The sequence below is a fragment of the Chiloscyllium plagiosum genome, unplaced genomic scaffold (assembly GCF_037043375.1).
Source record: "Chiloscyllium plagiosum isolate Xiang-an unplaced genomic scaffold, Cpla_swu_hap1 HiC_scaffold_3, whole genome shotgun sequence".
NCBI lineage: Eukaryota > Metazoa > Chordata > Chondrichthyes > Orectolobiformes > Hemiscylliidae > Chiloscyllium > Chiloscyllium plagiosum.
The window spans coordinates 81,322,554-81,337,990 of record NW_028270141.1 but is presented as its reverse complement, the minus strand read 5'-3'; the positions used below and the strand labels follow the sequence as shown (position 1 = coordinate 81,337,990).

The following is a 15,437-nucleotide window of genomic DNA, read 5'->3' as shown; positions in this document are numbered from 1 at the left end:
ACATTGCTGTTTATCAAAGATCCTTATTTTGTGGCAGGATCCTTGAAATCCAAATCCACCACTACAGCCAATGCTGCAAAAAATGACCTGCGGCCTTATCGAGTACCTGTTCTGGCCTGCGGTCTACTTGGTACAGTGTCAGTCAGATGCTTAGGGAGACTGAACAATCGGTGATTCAGTGCTGTAAACTAACATGAAAGCAAGAGAGAGGCAGTTCAATGTCAGTTCTTCCTTTTAAAAGTAAAGAAATTCGAGGTACTACTTTAAATCCACTCAGCACTAACTTGCCACTTCCTACAATCACTGCAGCTTGCCTCTTCAATAGCCTGAGTGCCTGCTACTCAAATGGGCTGCTTTAATCTGGGATCCCAGGGACCAAGAGGCTACCTCTTTTTGACATTGTATTGAAATTCTTCTAGAAACATTTCTAAGCAGAAACAAGTTGGTACAAAAAATCTCTGAGGTAGAAATAGCCAGCTGATTATCAGGTAAGACAAATGCCAAAAAGACCCTACAAGTTGAGTGTTCTAAAGAGAAGTCTAATTGGAAGAGTTAGAGAGCCACGGAACCATGGCGCCCTGAATTAAATCAATCAAATCCAAAACAACCCAAAATGGCAATAACTTTATGGAAGTTTTGTTTCTTTTTTCTGTGGTTTTGAATACATTCTTTCTTCTGATATTATGAATACTAATTTGACTAATGAGGTAATACTGCACATTGGTGCTGAAACACATTGTGCCATGCTGTGCTATGAAGTAAAATGTTTGATTTCCCTGGTGATTCAATAGCTGGAATATTTCTCTCTCTCTCTCTCGTGCTGTAAGGGAGACACTTGGCTGTAGGCTTTTCCTAAAGGACATTAAAAAATGATTCCAGGAATGGATTACTGGACCTGCTTTTGTCCAGTCACTAGTGACAAGGTCAAGCACGTGCACAAAGAAAAGTAAAAAGATGTCATGAGATCATACTTATCCTGAGAATGTTATTCCTTTTGTGTTAGGGGAACCAGAGGAGAAAATAAATTTAGAGTGAGGCAGCTTAATACAAATTAACAAGGAAGCCACAATTTTCATTAATGAGCTGTATATTAACAAACATTTGGTCAGAAATATGTTGAAATATCACCTGGAGCTAATATTGCAGAAACCCAATTACAATCCAGAAGTATTTCCTGTTCTCCTGCTGAATTACATATTTTGTTTTTGCAGGTATAAGCTTGCTTTTGCCCAAAGTAGAACAGCAAATTTCTACTTTGATGGCTCAGGCTATTCTTTTGTACGTAACATACAAAGGAGAGGAAAATTCAACATAGCAACTCGGTTCAATCTTGACATTCGCACACCAGCTGACAATGCCCTCCTGTTACTGATGGTGAAAGGGGTAAGGGACTGTATCAAACTAATTTAATTGTGGGGTTTTTTTTCATCCTGAGAAGATAAAATGCAATTAATCAGGAAGGAAATAACATGGAAAAATTATTTTAATGATGCTCTAGAAATGTAGCTTCATACAGTGTGAGTGTGAATGTCATGAATTTGAACAAAACGGTGAATGGGTTGCATGGGATCTTTCATCCAGTGAAATGCACGATAGAAATGAAAATTAATATTTGAAAATTTCTATACCTGAATTCATAATCTATTTCCCAAAGCTTAAAAAACTTTTTATTAATTTATATTCATTGTACCATTGAATAATGTGAACATTTAGTATGCTCATCCACGCACTTGTACCACCAACCATTAAATTGTGCTTTAAACCTGAAGCTTTGAAAGCGAGCAGACTAATATTGACGTCAGCAAATTGAAATTGGAAACCAGACAAAAATAACCACAGGGCAAAATTCTGCTTTTGATTTTAGTGTTGATATGTACCCATCATGAAGTGAAAACATCGCTACTGTATGGGTATTAACTGTAGCTGTCTAATTCTCATTATCAATGCACAAGAGCAAAACATGCATTTATCAAAAAATCTTTACCATAAGAAAATATGCCAAAACACAAGTATTTACTGAGGGACAGTATTTTGAAGTTTAATAAAGGACACAGGTTAAAAGATAACAGCAAGCACATTCCAAACTTCACATAGAATAAAGATAGCATGGCACTTGGACCAATCTTAAAAGGAACAATGTAACAATTTTAATAACTGCTAGTGACAAAGCTAACAGTTTATTTGGAGCAGTTCTAGTAATACAGAGAGGTTTTGTGCCACAGAAAGTAGCATCCCTGACTCTGAGGCAGAAGTTCCAAGTTTGAGTCCTACTCCAGGACCTGATGGTCATGAAAGTTGCATTCACATTGTGGCCAAATGGTTGTTTGATTATCAACCTGTAAATCCTTCTGATATTTGACGAGTATGGGGAGGAGTGTCCCCTTATCTGCCATGCTTGATGTGTGATGACCCCCTCAAGCCACAGTTTTTGTGACAGGCTAGTGACCTGTTCCCAGAAAGTCTGGCTATGGAAACAGATAAAAGCATGTGCTTTGCTTACCTCAAACTCTACCAGGTGAAAGTAATATTTGTAGTGCTATCACAGCCATCAAAATGATTAAAAACATTAACAGTAAGTCATCAGATTCAAATGAGAATTTTATGTCTGTGTACCCATTGTTGTACAAGGCAATGATTCTGAAGGGGGTTAATGTTCATGTTGCAATGGCTCCATCCATTCTATATTCAAACAGTCTGTGGGTGAAGAGAAGCAACTTGGCTGCTAATTTTATGTTTTCCTGCATGGACCTCTGAGTTTCAAGTGTGGCAGTGACTTCCAGAACCAAAAATCATTACTGTGAATGGTACTAGCACACCAATCACCTGGCATGTATCATCAGAACAGGTACAGAAGCATGCAGTCAAACAGCTTAGAACAAGCACTGAAGGCACAGAGTTCAACTCTAGCTTTGAGCAGGAGCAGATCTCTCTGGACCAGGGCCTAATGGCCTAGCAATCAGGCCTGATCAATTGTCACTTATTGCTGTCATGAGATATTCAGATGTAGGAGTGGAAGTAGGCCATTCAACCCAATCAAGTCAGTTCCTCCAGTCAATGAGATCATGGTTGATCTGATAATTTTCAATTCCATTTTCTTGCCTTTGCCTCATAACTTATAATTTGCTTGCTGATTAAACATCTGTCTATCTTAGCCTTGAATACACCTAAAATTATGCAAAGAACTTTATTGTTATCAAAGACCGTGCCTCTTCCATAGCTACTCTGTGATGGTGTATTCTGTACCACAGATCCCTCAGTATGGCCCAAGACAAGAGAGATTAGTGGCAGCAAGCTACCTCAATTCCGAGCCAGTGCCACATACTGATAGAGGTGGCAGATATTTAAAAGATATCACAGTCATAATTATATTTGTTGTTTGGCGAATATCAGATAAGGATTTATCTTTTAGAACTCTAAAAGATTTATTATTTGGTTGCTGCTCCCAGGTCTTATGCTCGAGATGTTTAGCAGATCAGTCTACAGTTGATGGAGAAAACATTAGATATTATCATCCTTCACCTTTATGGTGCCTAGTTGTCCATTTCTTGCGTTGTGTTTTAAATTCCTAGTTGGATTTCCATAATTTGCAGTTTTTATTATTAAACAGTTTAAATTCCTCATCAAACACGTTGAATGCTGCAGCGTTTTTCACTTAATTGCAATCCTATTTCAGTGTTAAGTTTGAAACATGCTCTCGCCCTCTTATTTTAAATGTAAAAATTATTTTATATTCTTTTTCCAAGAATACGTTCTTCAGTATGGAAATGCAAAATGGTTATATACGCTTGGTTTATGACTTTGGATTCAGCAAAGGCCCCGTTGTTCTCGAGGATACTGATAAAAAGAAACGTATAAATGATGCAAAATATCATGAGGTAAAATATGAAGACTTTGAAAATTCTAGGAATGTCTCTGATGTAATATGTTTTAATGTGTGTTTAGTTTATCTGCTAATCACGTAATATTGTATTAAACCATATCTGTAAGGCAGTTGCAATTGACTTTTGAAGAGCTGTATATCTCTATGACTAATAGAAATGAAGCAAAGTACTGCAGATGCTGGAGATCTGAAACAAAAATAGAAATTGCCAAAGAAACTCATCTAATGAAGATTCGCTAGATTTGAAACTTTATCTCTGCTTTCTTTCTATAGATGCTGCCAGACCTATTCAGTTTCTCCAACAGTTTCAGTTTTTGTTTTGAATAACAGTTTTTTTTAACTCAATTTTTGACTGTGGAAATTTTGTAACTTCTCGTCTGAGTGAGTGGTTTAAATGCGTTGATTTGAGGAACAGACAATATTGTTTGTTACCAGAGGAGTTAAATGTTGAACAGTCAAGCAATCTTTGCCTAAATTGATAAGTTCTTCATACATGTTTTTTGAAGAAGATGAGAAAATTACTTAATTAATACAGTATGCAAATGAATCTGCATGCGTAAAGCTAACACTTCATGATTTGCAACTCTTTGATCACTTGTGCTTTATGCTTCATTCTAATGCAAAGCTCAGTGGTAAGTCACCAATTTGTGTCTGCCTGTGCTGACAGAAACTCTCCCTTGTAATGACAATTGCTATCTTTCAAAATGCAATTTATTTTAAATACTTTTAAGGTTTTAATATGAAAAAGGTTATTTAAATGTACATATTGTTTGATTGATATCACCCCTCCGCTCAGTTTCCTATGTAGGCAATGCCTTGATGTTAGAATTCTCTTCCTTGCTTTCAAACCTCTCCATGGTTTTGGGTGTCGCCATCTTTGTAAATCCCTCCAAACTCACAACCAGCTAAGATATCTATAATCTTCCTAATTCTGGCCTGTTAATTGTCTTTGTTTTAAACACTCCACTATTGCTGAGTGTGCCTTTAGTTGCCTGGCCCTGAGCTCTGGAATTCCCTCAGTGCACTGTTCTACCTCCTCTTCTCACTTTCCTCCTTTTTGAAGCACTACTTTAAATCTACCTTTGACCAAACATTTGTTCATCTGACATAATATCTCTTTATGTGGCTTTCGTGAAATGCCTTGGACAAGATATTAATTTAAAGATGCAGTGCAAAGTTAGATCGGTGATTGCAAGCAAAGTTGAAACAGTGACATGATTCAATTCTTAGATGTCACAGGATTTGTACATCTTACAGTAAGGAGCATGAGCTGTTTTCTAGAACTGCGTAAGACAGTGGGAGAATTATTTGCATAATTGTGCTTCAAGCAGAGCTTTCCAGCTTGCATCAATTCTCCAGGGGCAGACAGCACATGCAGCACCTCTAGCACAATCAATCCAGCATCATTCAGCTACCTAAATTCTATAAAAACAGCCTGTGTTTTGTCATCAATTTTAAGTTTTGTTTTATTGTACATATACCAACTATTCTGACAGCACCAACTCGTATTAATAAATTCTAAACTCTTGTCTCTGGGGCATATTATGAAACCAAATCTGTATTTTCATTCAGGTCTCATTCATTTACCACAACCAAAAGAAGATGATCCTATTGATTGACAGAATCAATGTAAAAAGTGTTGAAAATGAAAAGAAGAGTATGTATTTTACCGATGTCTATGTTGGTGGAGCACCTGATCAGGTCTTATCAAGGTTTGTTAAACTGTAATATAAATATTTCTTTCATCAACTTTGCAGAATATTTATATGGTGACCTTCAAATATAATGAAACATTTGCCTAGTCCTGGTCCTTCATCAGTAATTATAAATAAAACATTTAAAAGCCTTTAAAAAGCAACATTTCTAAGCAAAATATATCAGTTAATATTTACTGTTTTGCTCCTCTCCTTTATATTTATATGTTTAAGTTCCTGATTAACCTTACCTATAAAAATAGGATCAGTGCCAAACTGTCAGGCAGATCAAACCATAACTGCAAAATAATGGAGAGTGCCATCATGCTGTATATAGACCAGGGGAAGAAGAGTTTTACATTAAACATTCTGTAGCATTAGTGACCTGGGCAGTAAGGTCAGAGACTGAAAAACCAGAACAAGCCCAAAGGGAGACAGAAGTTAGAAAGCTAACAATCAGATGGCTACTATAGATAAGTGTTTCTCTAGTCTGAACTGTGAAAAGTTTAATTGAAGTTCATTCTCCAGACATACTTTCTGAAGGAGGTGAGAGATGGTAGATGTATATGCACTACTGTTGTAGTAATACTACCTGTCTAGTACCCCCTGAAGAACCATTAAACACAGGTAAAGACAAATGCGACTGGCAGTTAATGTGCAACCATTGAAATAAAAGCTCAGAGGCAGTATTCTCTGGACATGATCTGTGCTCAGAAGATTGAAGTAGTTAGGCAGCTAAACCTTTGTTTGGAAGAAGAGATGCCCGCTTGAATGTTTCAATTGAACCTGCCTCCACTACCCTACGAGGCAGTACATTCCATACCCTAAACACTCACTAAGTGAAAATATTTTTCCTGACTTCACATTTGCTTGTTTTGTAGAACCCTTTAAATCTGTGCCCACTTGTTCTTATTCCTTTTCCTTGTAAAAATGGAAATAATTTCTCACGATCTACTCTATCCAACCCATTCAATGTTTTGTTAACCTCTTCCAGCTGTCCTTTCAGCCTCCTTCTCTCCAAGTAGAGCAGTCCCATTGTCTTCAATATAATCATATAACTGAAGTTCCTCATCATGAGGACCATTCTTGTAAACCACTTCTCCACTGTCTCCAATGCATTCGCATCTTTCCCATAATATGACACTCAAAACTGTACACAATTCTCCAGCTGAGATCTAACAAGTGTTTTGTACAAGTTCAACATCATCTCCATGCTCCTGTGCACCCAGCCCCTATTAATAAAACTAAGGATTCTATATTCTTTACTTATTGTTCTCTCTCTACTGCCTGGCATTTTCAATGATCTGTGTGCTCAAACACAAGCAGGTCTTTCTGCTCATACAACACCCATGCTTCACTTAGGATTAAGCCCTCTATTTGATATTCTTTTTCAATGTTCTTCTGAGCAAAAGGTACCACCTCACACTTCTCTACATTGAAACTCATCTCCCAACTATTTGTCCACTAACATGTCTGTGTCCTTTTGGAGTTCCAACTGTCCTCCTCAAAGTTTGTAATTCTTCCAAGTTTCATTCATCTGCAAACTTTGAAATTGCCCCTTATACACTAAGATCTGAATTATTAATATATATCAGGAAAAGAAAATGTCCCAATACTGACACTGGGGAACTTCACTAAAAAACCTTCCTCTAGCCGAAAAGATACCGGTTAACTGTCACTCTCTGTTTCGCTTCACCTAGCCAATTGTTTATGCATGGCACTAATGTCCCTTTTATTCTATGACCTTGAACTTTTCTCATAAGTTTGATGTGTTGCACTGTATCAAACATCTTTCATAAGTCCATGTACACCGCATCAATAGCATTACCCTCACTGAGCTTCAGTTACCTCTTCAAAAACTTCCAGTAAGTTGGTTAATCATGATTACCCTTTAAGAAACCCATGCTGATTGTTCCTAATCAACAGTTTTTCTTAATTATTTTTGCACCTGTTTGTGACATTTTAAAAGTCTATTTTTAAATCTATTTCAAGTCTCTTTGGACATCAACTGTAATTAATTTCATACTGCCCTGATCTACTCTTTCTCAGTCCAAAATGGATAACTTCGCACTTGCTTACAATGAACTCCATCATCCACTTAGTCTATCAATATCCCCTTGTAATTTTATGCTATCACGTACATTGTCTACAATGCCACCTAGCTTTGTGCCTTCAGCTAATTTGGATTTATGACTCTCTGTGGCATTATCCAAGGCGTTACTGAATAATGACTAATTGAGGACTTAAAATAAATCCTTGTGGAAACCTTTGATCACCTCCTGCCAATTTGAATAGCAACCCATTATCAGTGCTTTTTCTTGCATGCCACTCAATTTCCCAGCCATGTCAGTAATTTGCCCTCAGTTCTGTGGGCTTCTGCTTAAGTCAACAGTCTTCAATGTGGGATTTTATCAAATGCCATCTGGAAGACCATAGAAATGACATTCCCCTGTCTACTACCTTAGTCACCTCTTCAAAACATTCAGTGAGGTTTGTCAGGCATGATCTACTGTCCCTGATTAACTGAACATTTTCAAGGTGTTCAGTTACTTAACACTTGATGATAAATGCTAGCAATTTCCCCGCTACAAATGTTAGGCTAACTGGTTTGAATTCCCTGTTTTTGTTTTCTTTCACCTTCCTGAAAAAGCAGAGCGACATGCAATTTTCCAGTGCAGAGGGAAACTCTGAGATATAGTGAACTCTGCAAAAGTATAGCTAGGGCATCTACACTGTGCTCCCCTACTTGCTTTAGCATCCTCAGATGGATTCTGTCAAATCCTGTTTCTTTCTGCTTTACACTTGCAGATAAATTTAGGTTTGCAAAATATTTGTTAACATAGTCAAAACATTAGTAATGAATTTATAACCTCAACTTCAGTTTTTGATTCTTGGTTAGTCTGAAGTCCTATGTAGCTACGGATGCTGGATTTCGAGGTTGTCTCCGGAGTTTCCAGTTCCAAAGACGCGATTTCAATGTTCTAGAGGAAGATGAGACATTAGGGATCAGCAATGGTTGTCCAGAGGAATCACTTGTAAGTAATTCTGTTCAATGGATAGGGCTTGGGGCAGTATTGGATCTGGGTTTATGAATGTCACTTACTTAAAGACTCCACTTAAGTATAAAAGTAACACATTTGAAATGCAAGTTGATGTTATTGTATTTTTCCTTTCATCAAAGTACCGACTAATGTTGGAGACTCTTTTCTGGTCAGCCATTTGATGCAACTCTATTCAATACTCTGTACAATGTTCACATAGCAAGCTGTTGATTTTAAAATAGCTAATTTGAGCAGTGCCAAGAGAAGGTAAACAATGGTGCAGATTTTTAAAAGATGTCAATTGGTGATACTGCAGCTAAGGCCGGCACACTTCTTTATATGGATGCTTCCTCATAGCAAAAACCTGCGCAAGGTCCCCTTTAACATGAGAAGGCTGCTGTGCTGCAGCTACCACAAGATCTCTCTATGTTTAATGATATATTCTGTATAGTTTGTCTATCTTGTTCCATGTTGATTAATGTCTTGTTACCAAAAAAGGCCACTCCAGTTATTCTGGATACAAAAATTTCTTCACTTCCTAAGAGCAATTCTGTTAGCAATAAAGAGAAGCAGGATGGCATCAGTATGTAATCCCATTTCCAACAACTAACAAGGCCATGAATAAAATCCTTGAGATGCATTTTGCGGCACTTGTGCTGAGGACCACAAGTAATGGATACAACTACTTCAGGCCATTATGACAACTACCAATGAAATGCAAAACCACGAGCTAAATATTGAAAGTTTGCTTTTTGGACACTTATAAGTATCTATTTCATGATTCATCTTCCTGTCTACAGATGTCCCGCATGGCGTATTTCAATGGGCAAGGTTTCATCTCTTCCAGCGAAAAGATCACACCATTTTCAAACTTCGAAGGAGGTTTCAATTTTAGGACATTACAGTCCAATGGGTTGCTTTTCTACTACAATGAAGGAGTGAGTATTAAAGAGAAGTCTGAATGGAAAGTCTAAGTGGACGTTTTCTATTTTTTTTACAGTAGTTTTCTTTGTTTTTTTTAATCTGCAACTTTTATTAACTGTATGAAAAATCTTCAGTCAGGGTTTCCTTCCTGCTAGGTTTTTTGTTGTTGATACTACAATAAGGATTGTACTTGTACATTAACATTGTAAAAAAGTTTGAATCACATTTTATCAGTGAAAGTTTAAATCTTCCATCTCAATCTTCCTCCAGGATTATGTGTAAATTACTTTCTCTTATCATGGGTATCAGATACTTAAATATGATTAGTTTGAACTGTCTTACATCACATTAACAGTTTCATTATCAATACCATTTGGGAACTTATCAGCTTCAGGATGAATGAGAGAAATTATCTTTGATAAAGCCATCAAAGGAATGCAGTCTCTAAAATTGTGAATTAGCATTTATTTATCAACATGGCTAGGCAGTGCAATTAGCAGTAAGTGAATATTAAGCTGTAAATACATGGAATAAAAACAATATTTGAAGTGACAAAAGTAATTCCAATGTATCAAGATATCTCAAAGTTAACTAGGCTATGTTCATGACAAGTTGGTATTATGCAAGACATCAATCTGATGACCAGAACTTTAAGATAATTAGAATAAAAATTAAAGGGAGCCTCTAACTTTGGAAAAGGAGAGTATGGTTTTCCACCACGCCACCAATTCCTCGACTAAATGGTTTAAGGATTTTTCCTCACTATGCAATATAATATTTTGTTTATGTATTATATGCTTGAGTTATATGCTCTTTGGAGGACAATATCACAGACAGTAGAATTTCACCAGTGCTTCCCAATGGTAAATCTCTTTCCAGCCTGATATCTTCTCCCTTTCTCTGAACAATGGTACCGTCATTTTCAAAATGAAAGAAGCAACAATGCAATCAACAAAGAAACAATATAACGATGGATGGAATCATTTTATTAGAGCAACTGTCTCCCCATCAAGGTAATCATCGGCTTTTATGTATTTGATGTTGACTATAGATATAACTCAATGTTACTAATGAAGAAACTCAACAGCCATTCCAGATTGTAAAAAAAACTGGGTTGAATTCAATCTGAGGTTTTCTTAGCTCTCTGAAGTAGTTAACCCTTATCCCCTGACTAAACAGCTAGCTTATGTTTTGAAATCACATAATTCATGTATTTTGAGTTTGGTCATTTTCAGTTTCGGAATTCGATAGAATTTATTTTTTTTATTTTTATTTTAATTGTAGGATGTGGGCATCTCTAGTTGCCTGTCCCTAGCTGCTTTTGAGAAGGTGGTGATGAGCTGCCTTCTTAAACCACAGCAGTCCATGTGCTGTAGGTAGACCCACAATGCTGTTAGTGAGGGACTTCTGGGATTTTGATACAGTGACACTTCAACTCCTGATAGATCACTTTTGTGCACAGGAAATTTAAGCTATCAACAATTAAAAATCCAATGCACATAGCAGTCTCAGGCCACTAGAGTAGATGCTTTGTTCTGGTTATTTAGTCTGCAAATATAAAATTAATATAAAATTTAAGCAAGGATGTCTTTGATAACTTGATAAGCATGCCCGAACGTAAAGCGACGAGCAAGTTTATTTAGTGACCTTGTCTGAAATGAATAGGATCATTGTGGAAAATGGATTGGTGAGACATGCCTCAGTTCTTCACCTAGCCCGAAACCATATCAAGTTCACCCAAATAGGATAGCCATTTTCCACTTTGTCCCAACCTTAAATGTAAACCCAGCAAGACAAGAACAAAATTCTGAAGGAGTGACCATCTTTTCATCTATGTTACTGCCCATTTCAAGGCCCATAGATGATATTGGTGAAAATTGCTCTGAGGTGAACAATGGAGCAGGCAGCCATTAAAGCCACATAGTCTGTCTTCATTCTGCCCTCAATTATTTATGCATTGAGGATACAGGACCTGATAAAGTAGAATATTACTTAAATAAAGAATGACTAAAATTCCAAATTGCAAAGATTGGTTGGAGAGACAGTTAGAAGCGATGAGGAATTTGTAACAGCAACAGTATGTGATGGATGGCAGTTATAGAAAGGAGGGAAGTCTCAGATACAGTCACATAGATGGGTTAACTCCAGGAAAGGTAAGGGAGGTAGGCAGCTAGTGCAGGAGTCTTTTGTGGCTATACCCATTTCAAACAAGTATGCTGTTTTGGAAAATGTAGGGGGTGATGTAGGTAGCACGAACAGCCAAGTTTCTGGTATTGAGACTGGCTCTAATGCAACAAGGGGCATGTCGGGTTCAAAGAGATCAATTGTGTAAGGGGATTCTCCAGTCCAAGGTATAGACAGACGCTTCTGTGGCCAGCAGTGAAAAATCAGAATAGTGTGTTGCTTCCCTGGTGCCAGGATCAAGGATGTCTCAGAGAGGGTTCAGAATATTCTCACGGGGGAGAGGGGTCAGCAAGAGGTCATTGTCCACATTGGAACTAAGGACATAGGAAGGGAAAAAGTTGAGAGTCTGAAGGGAGATTACAGAGAGTTAGGCAGGAATTTTAAAAAGGAGGTCCTCGAGAGTAGTAATATCTGGATTACTCCCAGTGCTACGAGCTAGTGAGGGCAGGAATAGGAGGATAGAGCAGATGAATGCATGGCTGAGGAGCTGGTGTATGGAAGAACGATTCACATTTTTGGATCATTGAAATCAATGGATCAGGGTAGGAGTGACCTGTACAAGAAGGACGGATTGCACTTAAATTGGAAGGGGACTAATATACTGGCAGGGAAATTTGCTGCAGCTGCTGGGGAGGATTTAAACTAGTAAGGTGAAGGTGGGGGTGGGGTTGGTAGTTGGACCCAGGGAGATAGTGAGGAAAGAGGTCAATCTGAGACTGATACAGCTGAGAACAGAAGCGAGTCAAACAGTCAGGGCAGGCAGGGGCAAGGTAGGACTAATAAATTAAACTGCATTTATTTCAATGCAAGGGGCCTAACAGGGAAGGCAGACGAACTCAGGGCATGGTTAGGAACATGGTACTAGGATATCATAGCAATTACAGAAACATGGCTCAGGGATGGGTAGGACTGGCAGCTTAATGTTCCAGAATACAAATGCTACAGGAAGGACAGAAAGGGAGGCAAGAGAGGAGGGGGAGTGGCATTTTTGATAAGGGATAGCATTACAGCTGTGCTGAGGGAGGATATTCCCAGAAATACATCTCGGGAAGTTATTTGGGTGGAACTGAGAAATAAGAAAGGGATGATCACCTTATTGGGATTGTATTATAGATCTCCTAATAGTCAGAGGGAAATTAAGAAACAAACTTTTAAGGAGATCTCAGCTATCTGTAAGAATAATAGGGTGGTTATGGTAGGGGATTTTCACTTTCCAAACATAGACTGGGACTGCCATAGTGTTAAGGGTTTAGATGGAGAGGAAATCGTTAAGTGTGTACAAGAACATTTTCTGATTCAGTATGTGGATGTACCTACTAGAGAAGATGCAAAACCTGACCTACTCTTGGGAAATAAGGCAGGGCAGGTGACTGAGGTGTCAGTGGGGGAGCACTTTGGGGCCAGTGACCATACTTCTATTAGTTTTAAAATAGTGATGGAAAAGGATAGACCAGATCTAAAAGTTGATGTTCTAAATTGGAGAAAGGCCAATTTTTATTGTATTAGGCAAGAACTTTTGAAAGCTGATGGGAGGGCAGATGTTCGCAGGTAAAGGGGTGGCTGGAAAATGGGAAGCCTTCAGAAATGAGGTAACGAGAATCCAGAGAAAGTATATTCCTGTCAGGGTGAAAGGAAAGGCTGGTAGGTGTAGGGAATGCTTGATGACTAAAGAAATTGAGGGTTTGGTTAAGAAAAAGAAGGAAGCATAGACAGGATAAATTGAGTGAATCCCAAGAAGAGTATAAAGGAAGTAGGAGTATACTTAAGAGGGTAGTCAGGAAGGCAAAAAGGGGACATGAGATAGCTTTGGCAAATAGAGTAAAGGAGAATCCAAAGGGTTTTTACAAATACATTAAGGACAAAAGGGTAACTGGGGTGAGAATCGGGCCCCTCAAAGATCAGCAAGGTGGCCTATGTGTGGAGCCGCATAAAATGGGGGAGATACTAAATGAGTATTTTGCATTAGTATTTACTGTGGAAAAGAATATGGAAGATATAGACTGTAGGGAAGTAGATGGTGACATCTTGCAAAATGTCCACATTACAGAGGAGGAAGTGCTGAATGTCTTGAATCCTCAGGACCTGATTAGGTGTACCCGAGAACTCTGTGTGAAGCTAGAGAAGTGATTGCTGGGCCTCTTGCTGAGATACTTGTATCATCACTAGTCACAGGTGAGGTGCCGGAAGACTGGAGGTTGGCAAAGGTGTGCCACTGTTTAAGGAGGGTGGTAAGGACAAACCAGGGAACTATAGGCCAGTGAGCCTGACCTCAGTGGTGGGCAAGTTGTTGGAGGGAATCCTGAGGGACAGGATGTACATGTATTTGGAAAGGCAAGGACTGATTAAGGATAGTCAACATGGCTTTGTGCGTGGGAAATCATGTCTCACAAACTTGATTGAGTCTTTTGAAGAAGTTACAAAGAGGATTGATGAAGGCAGAGTGGTAGATGTGATCTATATGGACTTCAGTAAGGTATTTGACAAGGTTCCCCATGGGAGACTAATTAACAAGTTTAGATCTCATGGAATACAGGGAGAACTAGCCATTTGGTTACAGAACTGGCTCAAAGGTAGAAGATAGAGGGTGGTGGTGGAGGGTTGTTTTTCAGACTGGAGGCCTGTGACCAGTGGAGTGGCACAAGGATCAGTGCCGAGTCCTCTACTTTTTGTCATTTACATAAATGATTTGGATGCGAACATAAGAGATACAGTTAGTAAGTTTGCAGATGACACCAAAATTGGAGACGTAGTGGACAGCAAAGAGGGTTACCTCAGATTACAGCAGAATCTTAACCAGATGGACCAATGGGCTGAGAAGTGGCAGATGAAGTTAAATTCAGATAAATGTGAGGTGCTGCATTTTGCGAAGGCAAATCTTAGCAGGACTTATACACTTAATGGTAAGGTCCTATGGAGAGTTGCTGAACAAAGAGACCTTGGAGTGCAGGTTCATAGCTCCTTGAAAATGGAGTTGCAGTAGATAGGATAGTGAAGATGGCATTTGGTATGCTTTCGTTTGTTGGTAGGAGTATTGAGTACAGGAGTTGGGAGGTCATGTTGCAGCTGTACAGGACATTGGTTAGGCCACTGTTGGAATATTGCGTGCAATTCTGGTCTGCTTCCTATTGCAAAGGTGTTGTGAAACTTGAAAGGGTTCAGAAAAGATTTACAAGGATGTTGCCAGGGTTGGAGGATTTGAGCTATAGGGAGAGGCTGAACAGTCTGGGGTTGTTTTCCCTGGAGCGTCGGAGCCTGAGGGGTGACCTTATTGAGGTTTACAAAATTATGAGGGGCATGGATGTGGTAAATAAACAAAGTCTTTGCCCTGGGGTCGGGGAGTCCAGAACTAGAGGGCATAGGTTTAGTGTGAGAAGGGAAAGATGTAAAAGAGACCTAAGGGGCAACTTTTTCATGCAGAGGGTGGTATGTGTATGGAATGAGCTGCCAGAGGAAGTGATGGAGGCTGGTACAATTGCAACATTTAAGAGGCCATTTAGATGGGTATATGAATAGGAAGTGTTTGGGGGGATATGGGCCGGGTGCTGGCAGGTGGGACTAAATTATGTTGGGATATCTAGTCACCATGGACTGGTTGGACTGAAGGGTCTGTTTCCGTGCTGTACATCTCTATGACTCTTTGACTCTGAGGTGTTCTAGCAATGAGTCACAAAAGATGAGTATGTAGATAGGACAATTACAAAAGCTAATTGAAAG

At 38.7% G+C, this 15,437-nt stretch overlaps 1 protein-coding gene across 1 annotated transcript in view; it reads left to right on the top strand.

Annotated features, from left to right (window-relative positions):
* Positions 1 to 15,437, top strand: part of lama4 (laminin, alpha 4) — a 190,421-nt gene that overhangs the window by 127,743 nt on the left and 47,241 nt on the right. Inside the window, exons 25-30 of the mRNA XM_043684602.2 lie at positions 1,212 to 1,383; positions 3,744 to 3,875; positions 5,453 to 5,592; positions 8,474 to 8,609; positions 9,416 to 9,553; positions 10,419 to 10,552. Coding sequence (XP_043540537.2) covers positions 1,212 to 1,383; positions 3,744 to 3,875; positions 5,453 to 5,592; positions 8,474 to 8,609; positions 9,416 to 9,553; positions 10,419 to 10,552 — 852 coding nt within the window. The remainder of the gene's footprint in view (positions 1 to 1,211; positions 1,384 to 3,743; positions 3,876 to 5,452; positions 5,593 to 8,473; positions 8,610 to 9,415; positions 9,554 to 10,418; positions 10,553 to 15,437) is intronic.